The 18,883-nt window shown below is 51.8% G+C and overlaps 2 protein-coding genes across 3 annotated transcripts in view; one reads left to right on the forward strand and one right to left on the reverse strand.

Moving 5' to 3' along the window:
- Positions 1 to 769: 769 nt before the first annotated feature.
- Positions 770 to 4,030, reverse strand: CSTL1 (cystatin like 1). The gene is given in 3 exon segments (XM_060125037.1): positions 770 to 853; positions 1,509 to 1,622; positions 3,815 to 4,030. Coding segments are annotated over 3 exon segments (414 nt in total).
- A 14,687-nt stretch (positions 4,031 to 18,717) lies between these two features.
- NAPB (NSF attachment protein beta) overlaps positions 18,718 to 18,883 on the forward strand; it is a 40,113-nt gene continuing 39,947 nt past the window's right edge. The window contains exon 1 of one of the 2 annotated variants that reach the window (XM_060123790.1): positions 18,718 to 18,883. In XM_060123790.1, coding sequence (XP_059979773.1) covers positions 18,786 to 18,883 — 98 coding nt within the window. In that variant the 5' untranslated portion in view covers positions 18,718 to 18,785. The other variant, XM_060123788.1, reaches the window with a different exon arrangement.

An 18,883-nucleotide genomic window follows, 5' to 3' on the forward strand; every position in this document is an offset into this window, starting at 1 on the left:
CTAGGTCTACAGTGTTTATACAAACAATGGGATTTATGCTGAGCACCTGCTTTCTTTCCAGAAATCTGAAATTTCGGTACATGCTGGGCAGAGGCTGCCTGTGTGAGCAGCTCCAGTGAAATCCTGGGGCACTGAGTCCCTGGGGAGTTTCCCCGGCACACACATTATCTAATTCCTGGAGGAATGAGGCATGTCCTGTGTGGCTGCCCCCGGAGGGGACCCTGGTTTCAGGGACTTCTCCCCACGAGCCTCTTCCCTTGGCTAATTTTGTCCTGTATCCTTCACTGTAAAATTCACAGCCCTGAGTACGACTGTACACCTGCCAGGTCCTGGGAATCCTCCTAGTGAATTCCTGAGCCAGAGGGTGGGCGTGGGGACCCCTGACACACTCACAAAGACAGGTGTCAGTCACAGAGTTGTACGTGCGTGGGACAGAAACTGGGCTCTCCAAGCTCAGGCCAGGGTCAAGATGTACCTGACTCGTGAAAAGCCTCAGAGATGTGGGCTGGAGGTAGAAACTAAGTGATGAGCTTCCCCCAAAGGACTAACAACCTTCTGCTCCAACCACATTGGCCGCCTAAAGACCATTGACTATGGGCATGAGTGTGTGAGTGCACACGTGTGAGGTTTGGGTGGCTGTGAGTGTGCATGCACGTGTGAGCGTGTACCGAGATCCTGATGAGGGATTCAAGGACCTTTCAGATTCTACAGTGCAAAGCACACAGCATGACCGTCCAACGTTTCTTCAAGGACCTTTGCACATATGCACCTAGGCATCCAGACAGGAGTTGTTCCACAGCTGGTAATGGTTCATCCAGGGCACAGTATATACCAGAAAATCACAAATGAAACTCTGTGGACGGAGAAAGAAAACGGACAATCAGCTTTCAGGGAAATATTTTTTTTGAAGGCAACAAAAATTCCTGCCCCCACCACCAGCCCCTGCCTGGGGAGTCTGGACCCGGGCTGACGCGTGGGCAAGGCCAGATCTACTCACCGGCACCTGCTGGGGGTGAGAGTGTCAGCCAAGCCGGCACAGGAATGTCACCCTGGGCCCCCCCGCCCAGTCCTCCTGCACCTGCCAGCTTGCAGGAGGTGCTGCCAGGAGGGACCAGAAGGAGGACATAGGTTGGAAGGCAAGGAGGTGACTGGACAACCCACATGGACCCAGCGGTGCAGCCCAGACACAGCAAGGTCCCCGAGGAAGGTAAAGCTGCTTCCATCTGAGGGCCGGGGAGTGTGCCAGGTGGGTGAGGCATCCAGCAGCCGTGAGGCCTGCTGCCAGGGCTGTACCAGTGCAGGGTGGGGAGACACCCAGTCAGAGGGCTTCCCTTCCCCCTCTCCCGGCCCCAGGCACCACCACCGGCATCAGGCAGCCCTGGGGCTGCGTCCTCGCGCTGTCCCAGCCACACAGCTGCCAGAGCTTCCGACATCCTGTTCATGTTTCCTTGTAAAACGTTTATTCCCCCCTTGACCGGAGCGCCTTCTCAGACAGCTGCCGCACACACCTTCTGCAGCTTCCTCTTGCTCTGAATGGGGCACCAGGAGTTGTTCGTGCTGTTCCTCTTGCACTTGGTCCGGCTAATTTTCACGGTGACTAGGTACTCCATGCCTGTCGTCCGCTACCAAGAAGCAAAGGCTATTAGATTTGTTTGTTTGTTTTTGAAATATTTATTTTGGCTGCACCAGGTCTTAGTTGTGGCACATGGGATCTTTAGTTGTGTCATGTGGACTCAGTTGCAGTATGCACGCGGGATCTAGTTCCCTGACCAGGGATCGAACCTGGGACCCCTGCATTGGGAGCGCAGAGTCTTACCTACCGACCACCAGGGAAGTCCCAAAGGGCTGTTAGTTTTGACTCCAAGCATTGCTGATGCTCCCCAGGAGGAGCTGGGTTGGAGAGTGAAGTCCCAGGAGCCTCTGTCCCCATTCCCTCCTCCCCTCCTGGCTGGAGGATGCCCAGTGGTCCCCGGTCAGCGCCCAACATGTGTGCAGCCCGGTCCCTGCTCTGCACCGGCTCCACTGCTGCAGCCACAGGTGGCTTCTCACCTGTCTCCCTCGCATCCTCGGGACCAGGGAGGCAGCTTGGCTGCAGCCCCATCGTACCCCCTAGTCTGCAGAAGGGTCCTCAAAATGCATGGATGGAGCCTCATCAGTTCCCTGGGCTCTGCCTCTGTCCTCTTCCTCCCTCCCCGCTGCCTTGTCCCGAAGTCAGTGGTCACACCAGTGAGAAGGCTGGGCACTCTCTGGGGTGGCCCCCGGGAGGACAGCCCCCCAGAAAACCTCAGGGCAGAGCAGCAGGGGAAGGGGCCTGGGGCAGGACCACCGCCCTGGTCCCAGCAGCCACTGGAAGGACCTCAGGATGCAGGGCTTCTGGCTCTCCATCGAAGGGCGGCTGTATCCAGCTTGCAGGGCTGGTGCCCAGAGGTTTCACACTGACCCTCAGCACACCCCGCATGCGTGAAGAAATTAAAACACTGGTGGCAAAGTTAACTAACATTTCAGAGTGCACAGTGTTTTCTTATTCATTATTAGGCTCGTTAGTTAAATAATAATAGGAATAATCGTGATGATACAAATGTTCTCACAGGTGCCGCTTCACTCTTATTCTGCCCACTTTGCAGGTCAGGAAACTGAGGCCTGGAGAGTATGGGTGGTGCTTGACCAAGACTCCACGATCAGGAGGAACTGCGTGTCAAACCCAGAAGGGGGACCAGGAGCCCAGCAGAGACGGCCACCGCATCCCCTCCCTGCCCCCTGTGAGGTACAGATGGACACAATCACGTGGCAGCAGGCGATCGTCACCCAGCTACCCAGGGGTGCACTCGCTCTGTCCACTAATCCAGCTGTATGACATCAAAAGTTTGCTTATAAACAATGATATCTGTTAACTGTTAGTGACAACGGACCAACTCCACATGACTGGCCTCCTTGGGTTCCAGCTTCACCCCAAAGACTGATGGGGGAGAAAATGCCAACTTGGGCAGAATTTGGTGGATGGCCGCCACCTTGTGGCCATGTCACCTCAATGTCCTTGGCGCCGCGAGCCGCCGTCTTGCAGCAAGAGTGTGTGACTCAGGCAGACAGGCTGCTGTCCACGCCCTGTGAGACCCCTTAGTGTCGCACTAGCACTGCCCGCCTACCCTGCCCCACTGTGGCTGGGTTCTGTGTTCCTGTCGTCCCTCTCTCTGGCCAGAACCCTTTTCTCCTAGTCAGTTTTTTTTCCAAATCCAGTTAATTGAACAAAGATGCATTATTGCCTCTTTCCTAACTCATATAGTTTACTATCTAACCTTGAGGGCAGGTTGGACCAACAAAAGTGTTTTTTCAACAACTTTTCTTTCCTCTGTTATCCTTCAATTGATGTATTTCAGAGAAACTTTATATGTAAAACAAAATGAGAGATGATGTGTACCTCCAGGTTCCTATAGGACCCTGCTAGAGGTCCTCTGTGTCATTCCAGCTTCCTGAAGGACACGGCTAGAACATCGAGACTCAGAGTTTACAACCCTGGACATGGAAAAACTATTGCTGAGGGGAACATACAGAGAACACTTAAGTTTTGCCAAACGAGAGGAATAATAAAGGAGACGAGACCATCCTCCTTTGCTGTCCTTCTGGCAAATTTCTCAATGAAAGCGATTCTTCCCTCGGAAGAGCAGCTGAGGAGCTCGGGGACATTTCCGTTCAAATGAGAGTAACCTCGGTGCTCAGGCGGCTCTGGGTCTGAACGACCCTGCTCCCAGGAAGGCGCCCCCTGGTCCTCTCTGGGAGGCACACCTGTGCCCACGAGGCCCTGCTCACCCGCTCTCACCTGCACCTGGCTTCAGAGAAGTTGGTCCACGCGGAACAGGTAGGAGTCATCGCTGTTGTTGTTGTACGTCTCCATGAAGAAGGCGACGGTGGAGTTCACGTTCTTTGGGCTCGTGGACTCCTGGAAGCCGCTCCACTGTTGCAATTGACCCAGCCTGGCCACCAGGGCCAGGGCCGCCAGCAGCAGCAGAGGGTTCCCCCAGGGTCCAGCTCCCATCTCTGTGGCCTGAGAAGCCTCCTCTCCACCGGGCCTTCCAGGTAGAAAGGTGCCAGCCTCGTCCACTCACCCTCTCTCCCCGCAGCCGTCGCCACGCAGGCTTCCCCAGGAGATGCCCGCCTGCCATAAAACAGGGACTGAGGCCCCAACCCCTTCCTTCAGGTCCTGCCCATGACTTGACCGGAGGACCCGCCGGGGAAGTCTTCCCGCGCAGCTGCCCAACCTGCCGTCAGCTCGTTCACCTTTCTTGCCCCTTGGGTTCTTCAGTGATTGAGGCAAGTGTGCTTTCTAAACACCCACCAAGGCTGGCAAGACCCTCTCTTACCTTCACACCCAGTGAGGACAAAAGCCCCCAGAACAGACCCCACAGGTAAGAAGAGCTGGTGTATCAGACAGAGAAGGCCCATTTGTGGGACTCGGGCAAGGCCATGGAGAAGGTAATGTTTGAACTGGGATGCAAGGAATCAGGGACACTGAACAGGATACATTCCACATTATCTACAGTGGGTTCCAGCCGTCCAGCCCGGCCATCCACTATTCCGTACTTCCTCCAGACACTGGATCTCTGCCACCCACTCGCCACAGAGTTCAGCCTGCTGGATCCCACCATGCCTGCACCCCAGCACTAGCTCTTACCATCTTGGTGTGACCCCAGTGGAGCTTTGTGAGGTAACCCCAGCCTCTCTGTGAGGGAGGAATGAGCTGTGGGCCTCATTCAGAGATTAATCCTGCAGATCCCTGAAGGTTAGGTGTTGCCCATATAGGGAAGGGAAATGTCCTCTCCCCTCTTTGGGTCTCTGGCTGAGCCTAAGACTTAAACTGACAGAAGGCAGATGAACAGGAGACAAGTGTACAAACTTTACTGGCTTTGACATGTACGTGGGAGACTTCACAAGAGAATGCAGACCCAGAGAAGTGACCAGAACAGGGAGCTTTCATACTTTGTAGATAGGGACACAATAAATCTGTGGAGTTGCCAAGACAAAGGGGTTGGGCTCGGGGTGCCCAGTGGTGAAGGGGTAACAAGTTAGGTTAAGCAGCCTCCTTGGCCCTGCCTTCCCGTCTCTGGTTACCAGGACATCCTCCATCTTCATGTGCAGAGAGGGGACCTTCCACTTGGGACATTTATCTCCTGCTTCAGGGAGGAGGGGCCAGTGGGAGGTCAGAGTGACCTTCCTGCTTCTGCCACTTTTTCAGACTCCTCCAGCTTAAGACAGTCCATAAGCCAAGGTGCCATATTTGGGGGTAGCATGTCCTGAACCCCATCACCTGCACCCAGAAGTCTGTAAGAGCTCCCTATTTTTAAGACACTCATTAAGGTGGGATCCTGAATTGGGTTCTGCTCCAGAAAAAGAACATTAGTGGGACAATTGATGAAATGTGGATAAAGTCTGTAGATTAATAGCATAATAAGAGAAAATGGGACTCTGGTGATTTCCATGGAATGAGAGGAAAATATAGACCCTGGCTATGTCTGTAGAATAAAACTAAAAGAAGCCTTGTCGTGTCACTCCCGGAGTTCTTGGGCTCGTGGCAGTGTCACTCCAATCCGTGCCTCCCTCTTCACATGGCTTCCCCTGCCTCCCTTGGTCTCAAATATGTCTCGTCTTTCTCCTATAAGAACATCAGTCTTGGGACTTCCCTGGTGGCACAGTGGTTAAGAATCCGCCTGCCAATGCAGGGGACACAGGTTCGAGCCCTGGTCCGGGAAGATCCCACCTGCCACGGAGCAACCAAGCCTGCGTACCACAACTATGGAGCCCGCGCTCTAGAGCCCGTGAGCCACAACGACTGAGCCTGCCTGCCACAACTACTGAAGTCCACGCGCCTGGAACCTGTGCTCTGCAATGAGAGAAGCCACTGCAATGAGAAGCTCATGCACCGCAACGAAGAGTAGCCCCCGCTCGCCACAACTAGAGAGAGCCCACGCAGCAACGAAGACCCAACACAGCCATAAATAAATAAATAAATTTTATATATATTAAAAAAAAGAACATCAGTCTTATATAATCTCATCTTAACATCCTTCACTTCGTTAGATCTGTAAAGACTCTGTATCCAAGTCAGTTCCCGTTCACAGGTACTAGGGGTCAGGACATGGCCATATATTTGGGGGGTAACACACTTCTACCCACTGAAGCGCCCATGGTATAAGAAGAAAATTGAGAGCACAGGGTCATGTGTATTCGTTTCTGTGCCTACTATAACACAGCGCCACCAACTTGATGCCTTAAAATTACTGGGCTTCCCTGGTGGCGCAGTGGTTGGGGGTCCGCCTGCCGATGCAGGGGATGCGGGTTCGTGCCCCGGTCCGGGAGGATCCCACGTGCCGCAGAACGGCTGGGCCCATGAGCCATGGCCGCTGGGCCTGCGCATCTGGAGCCTGTGCTCCGCAATGGGAGAGGCCGCGGCGGTTAGAGGCCCGCGTACCGCAAAAAAAATAAAAAATAGAAACAACAACAACAACAAAACTATAGAAGTATATTCTCTTGCAGTTCTGGAGGCCAGAAGTCTGAAGTTATTTTCACTGGACCAGAATCAAGGTGCCGGCGGGGCCTGTCCTCCCCCAGAGGCTCCAGGGGAGAACCTGTTCCCTGGCTCCTCCAGCTTCTGGGGGCTGCCAGCATCCTTGGCTCATGGCCTCATCACGCCAATCTCTGCCCCTGTGGTCATGTGGCCTCCCTGCTCCTGTCTGCCTCCCTCCTAATGAGGATAGAGGGGAGACACTCAGAGCCTGACTGGAGAATCCAGGATGTCTGCCCACCTCAAGATCTGGAACTTCATCACTTCTGCAAAGTCCTTCTTTACCATTTAAGATTATGTTCACAGGTTCCTGGGGTTAGGATGTGAATATCTTGTGGAGGGACGTTATTTAGCCTATCACACTATGACTAGGGGAAAATCGGAGGCTGATTATATCCATGGAACAAGGGGAGGACAGGGGCCCTGGTCACGTCCCAGGAAAGGGAGAAGGGGAATGAACACATCCGAGGAAACAGGAGGGAATGGGAGGAAATAGGACGCCCCATCAGTTCTATACCTAAGGGAAAAGTAGGAGTCCCGGTCATGCCTGTGGAATGAGGAAAAAGCAGGGCTACGGTTCTCCCCAGGAGTAAGGATGCAGCAGGGTATGATCACGGACTCAGGGGGAAATGGCATCCTGGTCCCGTCCGTGGAAAGGGAAGAATAGCGGCTGGATGACATCCATGGGGCAAAGATGAATCCGGCAGCAGTGCCGCGTCCATGAATCAGAGGGAAAATACAGAGGACGGATTGTTTCCATAGTTGAGGGGGAGACTGGGGCCTTGGTCATGTCCACAGTAGAAGGGGAAACAGGGGCTTGGTTAAGATCATGGAATAAGGGGAAATAGCTGGAACACGCTGCGGGGGAAGGCAACAACTTAATGTCCATAAAATAAGGGGAAACCGTGGGCCTGTCATGTCCATGAAACACGGTGGGAATAGGGGCCTCTGTCCACAAATTAAGAGAAAAATATTGAGACTGATAAAATCCATAGAAAGGGAGAGTATGAGGCCTGATTGCTTCGTGGAGTCATGGGACAGTGGAGCCCTTGGTGTCCAGCAGTGAGAAGAAAAGAGAAGACACGGCTATGTCCGGGGAATACAGGGGAACCCACGGCCTGGGCAAGTGCATGAAGTCAGAGGAAGTGGCCTGATCACATCCATTAACAGGGCAAACAGGGAACCTGGGCATACCCATGGGATTAGGAAAAGGAGGGTCTCTGGATGTTTCTACGGGAAAGGGGGAAAACGGTATAAAGGAAAAACTCAGCTTTCCACCTGTGTAGGAAAAACCCATTTCTCCCCGACTATGTCTTTGTTTCCCATGAGCCTCCTTTATTACTCCCACTAAACACACCTTCTGACACTTCTGGTTCCCAAATAGGTGGGTGTTTTCCCCACAATAAGCAACTCCCTGTGACACTGGCTGGATGTCCTACAATTCAACTCCATTCCGACACCATCTACCTGGAGACGGCATCAGACCCCACAGGGTAAGGGTTCAGGCCTGCAAGATGCCTCCCGCCCCACACTTCTAGGACAACCGCAAGTCCAGGTCGTCACCTGTGCTTCTGACCGACCGGCTGGAGATCGGAGGTCACCATGACCCCCTCCTCGGGTTCGATTAATTTGCTAGTGAGGCTTACAGAGCTCAGGGAATCATTTACGTAGGTTTACCAGTTTATTATAAAAGGATATGTTAAAGGATACAGACACCATCCAGATGCAAGAGACACGTGGGGCAGGTGTGTGCAGAGGGGCACGGAGCTTCCACACCCCGCCCAGGCGCCACTCTCCCAGCACCTCCCTGTGTGCACCAACCCCGATAGTCTCTGTATCCCATACTTTCAGGATTTCATGGCAGCTTCATCATGTAGGCATGATCGAACTCCTCAGCCCTTCTCCCTTCTCAAAAGAAAGCAGAGGTAGGGCTAAAAATCCCAACCTTCCAGTCATGGCCCGATCTTTCTGGTGACCGGCTTCCATCCAGAAGCCACCCAGAGTCATGGCATTAGAACAGAAGACACCCCCGTCACCCAGGAAGTGACGGGGTTCAAGGAGCCCTGTGCCAGGAACCAGGGGCAGACACCAGTATGTATATTTTCTATTATCCCACAATAGGGAACTTGGTTATGTCCATGAAATAACTAACAGGGCGCTAGAGGCCCTGGCTCCGTATCTGGCCCAATCATGTCCACAGAACAAGGGGAAAATACAGGACGTATTTATTTCCATGGAATAATAGGAAAATATGCTGCCTGGTTACAGCCAAGGGGTAAGAGGAAAATAGGGAGCCTGACTATTTCCATGGAATAAGGGTACACTTGTTGGTTATGTTCATGAAAAGTGAAAAATGGGAACCCTGTTCTTGTCAATAGAGGAAGGGGAAAATATGGCCTAGTTATAGCATGGAACCATAGCAAATATGGGGCCTGTGTATGTCCATGGAACGAGGGGTGGGAAGGAGGGAACGCAAAGGGGCATGAGGAACCTTTGGGGGGTAGATGTGTTCGTTTTTATGGATTGTACAGACGATCTCATGGGAGATTCGTATGTCAAAGCTCATCAAAGTGTGAGTTTAAATATGTGAGTTCATTGTATGTCAATTATACCTCAAAAGAGCAGTTTGGATGGATGGATGAGTGGGTGGGTGGAGAGGTGGATGGAGGGACAGATGGATGGATGAACAGATGGATGGACGGATGCATGGACAAATGCATGAATGAGTAAGTGGACAGGTGGATGGAAGGACAGGTGGATGAATGGACAGATGGATGGATAGAAGGATGGACGGACAGTTGGGTGGATGGAGGGATGGATGGATGAATGGATGGATGGATGAGTGAGTGGGTGGACAGGTGGATGGATAGATGGATGAAGGGTGTGCAGGAATAAGCACAGAGCTCCCTGTGGAACAGACACTCAGACTGGAGTCCCCCTCCTGACACCACACCTTTTCCTGACTGGTACCCGGGCCATAGAGTGGAAAAGGGCTGCCCCTGCAGAGCCTTGTGGGGGCAAGGATGAGAAGAGTGAGGTCTGCACCTTGGCCCCTTCCACCTGCCTGGACCCAGGCTACCTTCTCGTCTGCTGCCACGCCACCCAGAGGAAGACAATAGTTGGTTCTTAAGAAAGAGGAAGCATCTTTCCCCAGAGTCCAACAAACCTGACCTCCTGACTCACAGGCTGAACCTGGTAGCAGAGCCATGGCTGCACCAGTCACGGGGGCAAGAGGATGGGATTCATCTCAGGTGAGCCCTTGGCTGGTTGTGTGTGGGTCAGGTAGCAGGGATCCAAGGGGGGCCCCTCTGTGAGCTGCACAACTTCCTGGTTTTGCTGTTGCCAACCAGGCTTGGGATTTCTTTATCAGCTGCTCCCAGGGGAAAATAAGCAGGAAATGAAACTGCCTTAGCACTCAGCAGAAAGGCTCTGCTTGTGAGGCTGGGGTCTGGAGACAGGAGTTTCCTGGCTGTGGCTTTTAACCCACTCCCTGGTCCTACCTTGGTCATTGCTGTGTCCCCCACCCCTGCTGCCCTCGTCCCATGAAGTTCTCAGGGCCTGCACAGATCACCCTGGTCAAAACCTCTGCTCGTCATGTTACGCTCTGACTAGACATCTGAAGTGGGGTGGCATTGCTCCCCAAAGTGTGGGGGGACCTGGAGGTCATGTAGCAGGTGGGACCCATGCCCTAGGGTGCCCGGCATGCTCCAGGACAGGTAGCCAGGTAGAGCATCCCCTGCCCAGCCAGGCTGGGTCCAGACATCCGGGCTGGTTAGTGGTCAGTCTGGTCTCACTGTGTGTCCTGGGCTGCTGTGAAGGGGGCCGCTGCCCAGCAGGGGCCGAGGTGGGGCAGGCTCGCCACTGTGGCTTGGCCATTGCTTTACCTCCTGAGTCTCTTTCCGGGCCTGTAAAATCGGTGTCATAGGAAGCTGACTGTGAAAGTTAAATGATAAAAGGTGCCTGGGGCAGGGCTTCAGCTGTTTTAATAAGAAGGAGGAGGTGAGGCAGGTGGACTGGCCCTGGGCTTCCGGCCATTCCCTCCCTCCATCCCTCTGCCACTGCCGGCCTGGGCCTGGGACACGGGACAGTGTCACGCTCTCTTAGGGACCTGCGTCTGCTCCCAAGCCTCTTCTCTATCTGCGGGAACAACTGAGCCCTTGCAAACAGCAGGCTGGCTTCCTCTGGGCTCTTCTCTCCACTGTCTTTCCATTTTGTTTTGTTTGTGTTTGTGTTTGGTAAGCTCCTCCTTTTCCCCTAAATAGTCCTGATCCGGCCTGGCTGCTGACCTGGATGTAACCCAGGCAGGATGCCAATCTATTTGAGGCTCACCCTGCCACCAGAAACCCTTCAAAGAGAGCCCAGCGAGGAGCAGCCCCGGGATGGAGGGGTTGCTGCCTCGCACGCTCCCGGCGGAGGCTGCAGGGGACACTGCCAGCCGCCAGCGGCAGCCCTGATCCCTGCGCTGTAGCAGAAGGACGTGGCTGACCCTGGCTGGAGAGCCCCGCTGGTCCCGGGGAGCAGGCCAGCAGCAGAAAGCCAGCCGTGACGAGGCGGAGCTCCAGATGGCTTGGAGCTCACACCGCCTCCAAAGGCCCAGCGGACGTTTGCTTTTTCTAGACTAGGACACCTGAGAAACCATGGGACTCAGAAGGTCACAGGGGCTGGCATTCTGTCTCCATGGGACTTCTACGTGGGGACCCAGGGTGGCGGGTTTGTCACACGCCGTTTTCCTTTGTCATGTTGCTTTTCTGCAGACGGTGTCCATAATCCTGCGATGTTGGTTTACCAGTTCCTAACAGGCTACTCCACTTAAACAGCCATCAGGCCCCGTCCTGAAAGCAAAGAAAAGGCACCCAGGCCCCGCAGGCCTCTGGCTGCTTCCCTGCTGTCTTTCTGGTTTTCTATGAACAAACCACTGTCCTCCTAAGGCAATGAGCAGCAAAAGCTGAAGAGGACCCAGACTTTGCTGCAACCTTCAGTCCTTCAAGTCCTTTGCCCATGTTTTCTATTTGGTTTTTGGTCTTCCATTGATTTGTAGAATTTCTTTACCCTTAATAATAATTATCTGAGGGCAAATGTGCTGCAAATATCTTTTTCTGGGTTGTGGTTTTGTCTTTTCGTTGGAGTCAAAGTTGGTGAAAATAAATCTTTAATCTTAAGGGAGTGAACGTATCGATTTTTTCTCTTACAGTTTGTAGTTTTGATGTCTGTTTAGGAAATCAAGGTCATAAAGCTTCTTTCCTGTATTTTCTTTTCCTGTATTTTCACTTAAAACTTCTTAAAGTTTTAAAGTTTAGCATTTCACATTTATGTCCATAACCATCAAGATTTTTTTTTGCATGGTGTGTTTGGTAATATTTGTTTAAAATTTTTGTGTTCATGTTCCTAAGTGAGACTGGCCTAAAATTGTCCTTTCTCACACTGACCTTTTCTGGTCTGGGTTTCAAGGTTTCACCGTCTTCAGACAATGAGCTGGGGAGTGTGTCTGTCAGGGTCCCAGTAGTAAATAGGATACACTAGCAATAGGAGGGCTTATTTATGGGGTTATCTACAATGCTGCAGGGGCAAGGGAGCCCAGGGCATAGGGCCATCATTTGCTACGGGATGAGGGGAGCCTCAGCTGGCCACCTGGTCGGGGGATGTCCCTTACCTTCTGCCCTCTACCACAGGCTGGGCACCATTTTGGCCAGACACAACAGGAAGTCAGAGGTCAGGGCCCCATTGATGGAGTCCGTACAGGTCAGCACCACAGGACAGACATCTCATAGATGGGTGGTGAGTGGAGCTGGGGGCAATGTGATCTGACACGGGGAGATTTCTCTGTCTTAATTCTCAGGAAGAGTTGCTAGATTTTTACTTTATCCATTTCTTTTAAGGAGTGGGAAAGAGAGATTCCCTGATCTGACTTCATTTCATTGTCTTTACCAGATACCCTCCTAGTGTAGTCGATTCTCATCATTCGAGGTAGTTCCGTTCTGTAAAGTCAGCACAAATCCCTAAATTAACAAAGACCGAACCATCGCCATCCCAGGGTAACATAGGTTTGCTTCCCGTGAGTGTCTGGTCACCCATCAGTATATGTATATGAAATATATCGTTTTATTTGACATCTCGTGGACTCATTAACAGGGACTCACAGCCAACAGCCCTGTAACTCGTGCCTCAACAAAGCTTATCCAACAGACGTGTTTCCTCTGGAGGACATGGCCTGCCTTCTCCCCTGAGGACGTTAGACAGCACTTCAGCACCATTCTCGGGGGCCAGTTTAAATAGCAAAATCACCAACAGAAAGTACACAATGTGAAAAACGTGGCACTAAATAGACTACGAGAAGGACAGTCATTTACAACATGAGACCAGCGTGTGGACTCATCCTCGTGTGCATCGAGCACGCCAATATCTTCTGCTCTGCACACGTCTGCAAATGACCGCAAAAGTGCCCTGGGTGTTGATTTTGGTTACAAATAAATGTTAGGGAATAGGCACAGTTGCAGGCACAGAATCCGTGGACAACAAACATCACCAGTGTTTCCCGATATCACCAGTACAGAGGGGCGGAGTGTGAAGAGCGGTCAGCACTACACCCTAGAGAAGCTGAGTCCATGTGACCGCTGCTGGGAAAAGCCTTCTTGCATTTTGGGATGGCCCTGAGCGTTTTGGTAATAGTCAAATGTGACAAAACCCAAATATGCCACAATGGGGAACGGATATGTTAAATTCAGTGCAGTGAACTATTACCCATGAGCAATCAATTACAAAGACTTGTAGCAACGTAGAAAATGCTTCTTTCCTAAACAAAATACAAATATACACTAATAATTCCTGCATATTTGTAGGTTTAGAAGATAAGGATTTTAAATATTTATTTTATTTTATTTTAACTCTTATAGTTGAGTAATAATGTCGTGATAGTTTCAGGGGTACAGCAAAGTGACTTAGTTATATATTTTCCCATTTAGGTTGTTACATAATATCAAACAGAGGTCCCTGTGCTATACGGTAGGTCCTTGTTGGTCACCCATTTTAAATATAGCAGTGAAAAGATAAAGATTTGATAGGAAAACATATTTGTGAAAAAGGAAGTCTCAGGTAGGTAGAAATATGGGTGAACATTTTTTTCCTAAAATTTCCTTTATTGTAGCATTAAATGATAATGTGAAAGGAGGGACTTCCCTGGTGGTCCAGTGGTTAAGACTGCACTCCCAACGCAGGGGTCACGGGTTCAATCCCTGGTCAGGGAACTAAGACTCAGTGCAGCCAAATAAATAAATAAATAAATATTAAAATAAACAAATTCCATTTAAAAAATAATGTGAAAGGATATCAGAACAGTCCAGGAAATAAACTATTTTTTCCCTGTAGCTCAGAACCATAACTTTGAAAAGAATTATATTGAGCCAAGAGAAAAGAGAGGTCTTTGAACATATCATATGAATAAAAATTGTGTCATCTTTGTTTTTATGCCTATTTGCCATATTTAAATGCATCAAGTTAATTTCGAAACACGTTTTAGAGTTTCATATAGATTAATTAGAAGAATAACATTAATAACAATACTATTTTTTCATGAGTACTTATTTTACCTTAAGATTTTCTATGTTTCCTATAACAGATATTGTGTATTAAATTAATTTTACCTTTTCTAATTCTTTGTTCTAAATTTTATAAAATAATTTCTTAAGGAAATGTTAAATAATATTAACAAAGCTGCCTTTGGGAATATTTCTAGAAATTTTGACACGGTGTGAAATGTTTCAAACATACACATACCCAAATGTTGTTTCGAAAAGTAAAAACAATTGTAATAAAAAACACAGATCCAATGATTCCTCTGAAGCTCCCCATTCAATTGCCCTTGCGTTTTGCAAGTCCTTGAGGAAAATGAAAAGAACCACTGGAAATAAAGTAATTAAATTCTATCCTTAATGCTGCAAAAAGTACAGAAGCCCAACCTCATCAACAAGAATGGAGAATATTCCTTGTCCTGAATTCGTTACTTTGATGCTTTTGGATGAAGGGCCTTCTGCAATGGCTTCCTTTTTCCCTCTTTCTAAAGGGGAGCAGTGGATGGGGCCTGGATTTGACTGGCTGCCTCTGAGCCACTCATGCTGCAGATGGAAGCGAGGCCGAGATGTCCTTGGAGGAGGCAGCTGAAGACGGGGCAGAGCTTCTCAGGGCTCCAGGGCCCTTGGAGGAAAGGGTGGCTCCCAGCTTGGGGGCTCCTGGTTCCCAGCTTTGTCAGCACAACCAGAGTGGACCAGGGTGGGGACTGGCTCCCTGGAACCTAACTGTGGAGGTTTTAACATGTCTGCAAAGCCTTTGAGACCCTCCCCTTGAACACAGGTGAGTGATTTCCTTCCAGGAAACGTAAGTGATGCCTGGAAACTTTGGAGACTAGGTTAAAGGTGACGGGGCTGCTGCCTGGGTGCCGGCCCCCAGCACCTTTGGTTCTTTGGCCTCCACGTGAGTCCAGAGAGAGCCTGCGAGGGGCCACATGAGTCTTCCCACCCCCGGCACCAGGAGAGTGGGAAGAGTCAACCCCAGCTCCAGCTACACCCTCACTGAGAGACCCTGAGTGAGACGCCAGGCATCCCAGGCAGCGCCTCGACCACGGGGGATGCCAGTGACAAATGGCTGTTGTGGTTTTATACCACGTTGGAAGTGGGAACCAGAGCCCTGCGTCTGCAGTGACCCACAGGTGAGAAGCTCGGCTGATGAACTTGCAATGAGCATGGGGGCCGGAACGCACCTACTGGTCCTCAGCGCACACTCTCCCTGTCCAGGCTGGTGTCCTCCCAGAAGCAGACCTCGAGACAAGGATTCTAGTGTGAGCAGTTTGTGGGGAGGTGACACCACTAGGCAGCGCCAGTAGGGGTGTGGGGACAGGGCGGGGAAGGAAGCCAATGCAGGGCACCGAACAAGCTACCTTCTCCTTTTGGCAACGGGGGCTCGTTCCCACTGAGCACCTCGGGGGAGAGTGTAGAACATTCCTCAGCTGTCCGACCAGAGGGGTATTTATCCTCCAACTTCTAACAGTCATTGATTGAGGGCTGCTCCCAGGAGGAAAAGGGGCGTGCATTCCCCTGTTCATGAGGTTAATTACCTCCCCCTTGCCTCCCGCAGCATCCAATCAGAGCAGGCTGGAAGGCCAGAGAGAACCGTCAGGAGAATTGCAGGTGCTGGCAGTCGGGAGCAGCAGGGACAGGAAGATTAAGTGCTAGTCACCGTCAGAAGCTTCCTACTGACTTTAGAACCAGAGGGTGACACTAGGTGAGCTGTACCTGGCAGCTGCCGCCTGGCCACTGAGCAGTCAGAGGCACCCTGAGGCAGGCCGCAAGGGCGCCCGCTGCCCCCGCAGGTGCCGGCTCCACACGGGACCCCCATGCTGCAGCCCCTCTGCGAGCACATGCAGACACCACACCTAGATTCCCACGTGGGTCGCGTCCTGACCCGCCTTTCCTAGAGCTGCAGCTGTCAGAGGGCCTGTGTCTGCCTTTGCAGACCACCTCTCAGGTGGGTGGGTGGACACGACATTCCATCTACTCCTGTGTGTCCGTCACCTGACCTGCTCACAGGCATAGGCCTGCAGCTTCTGCCTGGTTCCGTCTCGTTCGGGGTGAGTCTCCTCTTTCCCAGCTCCATCTTCTCAGAAGCTCTGAAGCCGTCTTCCTCTTTTCTTCAAAGTGTCCAGAGCTGCCCAAATGCAAGGTATGCACAGGCCAGTGCTGTCCACTAGAACTCTGTACAGTGATAAAACGGCAGCCGCTAGCTACATGTGGCTACTCAGCGGTTGAAATGCGGTGCGGCTGAGGGGTGAAATTCACATTTCATTTCATATTATCTGATCTAAATTTAAGTGGCCACCATCCTGGCTGGCACAGGTGTGGGCCACGGCTCCTTCGGATCTACTCCAGGGCCTCGCCCCCTCCCTGGTCCACTATAGCTCCTCCCTCCTGCTTTGAGGATCCCTCCTCCATCCCTCTGGTCAGTGCTTATTCTGAGAGGTCTGTCCCTCTGCCCTGCTACCTCCCCTCACCCAGCCACCAGGAGAAGAAAACACGCACTTGACACAACAATGAAGGTTTGACATTTTTTCCCACAGGGGTGTGGTCTGGCGGGGAAGGCTGGGAGTGCCCGTGAGAGAGAAGAGACTGAGCGAAATACCCAGAAACATCAAAACTGTCCAGATGTCCCCCTGCCACCCATCACTGCAAGTTCTGGTTTAGAGAAGGCAGTCCATCCTGCCTCCTTCTCCGCTGACTGCAGATTTGAGAATCTAGAATTGCATGCTTCAGAATAGTGGTGTTCTTCCTTAAACGCACACTTCCTAGACTCCAGCTCCATGAAATGCCAAAACAAAGAGCGAGGAGCTCAGGGATCAGTATTTCTTGAACATCCTTTGGGAACTGCTTTAATCAACACACTCACGCTGCACTTGGAGTTTTCGAGTTGGACCCTCCACCAAATCCCCACAGACTGCTCTGCTCCTCGCCTGCTCGTGTCCACTTTTTGCAGTTTTTCTCTTTACTCCTGCATTTACTTCCTCTAGTTTCCTGCTTCCTTCTTCACCAATACTGCTCCAGATTAGCTTTTTGAAATTAGAATAACGCATGTAGTAAAAGTTAATAAACTCTGCCTGAGGATCTGAGGCTTCCTTCCGTCTCTAGAGTGGCTGCACTGTAGGGACTCTGTGACATACGCTTTAGTGACCTTTCTTTTTAGGAGTTTCGCCCTTCCTTGCTCTCTCAGTTCAGGCTTCATTTGCTTAGATGTATTTTGTGTGCCATTGCCCACAGTGTATTTATTAATAGTTTGAAACTGTCACAAGTTCTCATTTCGCAGCGATTTTCATATTTGCTTCACCACCTCTGCTTTAGCATTACCAAATGTAAATGGCCTAGACTTTGCATTAAAAAATAACTCCCCCTGTCCTTCCAGGACAGGCCTGGAAATCGTTGGCACAGGGTAGCGTCTATCTACGGATACTTCTCCTAGGAGATTATAAGTTCCTGGCAGGCAGAACTGTGTCCCAGGAGACCCACTCCACACTATGGCCAGCATTATGTAAAGAATAAGAGAGCTCAATGGCTCACATCCATTGAAAAGAATTCAGTCAGTAAAAACAGAGGACTATGCACATATCCCATATATGCAAGTCTTCTTTAACCAAGGAGGAGGACCGACAGAAAGTTACAATATGCAGAGACTGAAAAACAACTCTGAATTTTTTAAAAAATAAATTTATTTATTTTTTGGCTGCGTTGGGTCTTCTTTGCGCCGCGCGGGCTTTCTCTAGTTGCGGCTAGTGGGGGCTACTCTTCCTTGTGGTGCACGGGCTTCTTATTGCGGTGGCTTCTCTTGTTGCGGAGCATGGGCTCTAGGCGCGGGGGCTCCAGTAGTTGTGGCTCGCGGGCTCGAGAGCACAGGCTCAGTAGTTGTGGTCCACAGGTTTAGATGCTCCACAGCATGTGGGATCTTCCCAGACCAGGGCTTGAACCCGTATCCCCTGCATTGGTTGGCAGATTCTTAACCACTGCGCCACCAGGGAAGCCCCAACTCTGAATTTATATTGGGGCAACGGTTTCCCTCTTAAATGCCTTGCTCTGAAGATAAACGTGGTTCCTCCTCCTGCTGGAGCTGGAGGGTGGGTGGGCGGGGCATCGCAAGGTTATTGTAGCTGCGTCCCTGGCCGCCTTACACGCTCGCGGAATTCGCGTGCAGTGAAGCTTTCCAGCCTGCCACCCGCCGTGTCCTCCTCATCCACCCCGTTGTCCCCGCGTCCCCGTCCATCCCCCGGCCACGGTCGTGCTGGGCAGACTCCTGATCCAACGTGATGCTTGAGTTTGAGGCGGTCTTCTCTGGAAGACACGGGCTCTTTTCCGTTCCCCACATCCTTAAAAGATTAACGTTCCCCTTCGCAGAGGGCCCTACAGAGGGTCAGGACCCCCGCCTCGAGGCCCCCGACGCCCGCGGACTCTGCGGCCTTCTGGGTATGGTAGTGAACGCCTCGCTCGCTCCCGCCGCACAGTGCGGCCTGGACTACAACTCCCGACAGGTTGCACGCTGCGCCTCCGCGCCCCGCAGCTGCTAGAGGACGGTCCGGGCGCGGCCTGGACTGCAACTCCCGACAGGCTGCGCGGCTCGCTGCTGCGAGAGGCGCGGGAGGCGCGGGAGGCGCGGGAGGCGCGTCCGACTCGTAGAGGAGGTTGTGGCGGCGGTCTCGGCTGGCGACATGGACAACGCGGGGAAGGAGCGAGAGGCGGTGCAACTGATGGCGGAGGCCGAGAAGCGAGTCAAGGCCTCCCACTCCTTCCTCCGAGGGCTCTTTGG

Source organism: Lagenorhynchus albirostris, chromosome 15, assembly GCF_949774975.1.
Source record: "Lagenorhynchus albirostris chromosome 15, mLagAlb1.1, whole genome shotgun sequence".
Classification (NCBI taxonomy): Eukaryota; Metazoa; Chordata; class Mammalia; order Artiodactyla; family Delphinidae; genus Lagenorhynchus; species Lagenorhynchus albirostris.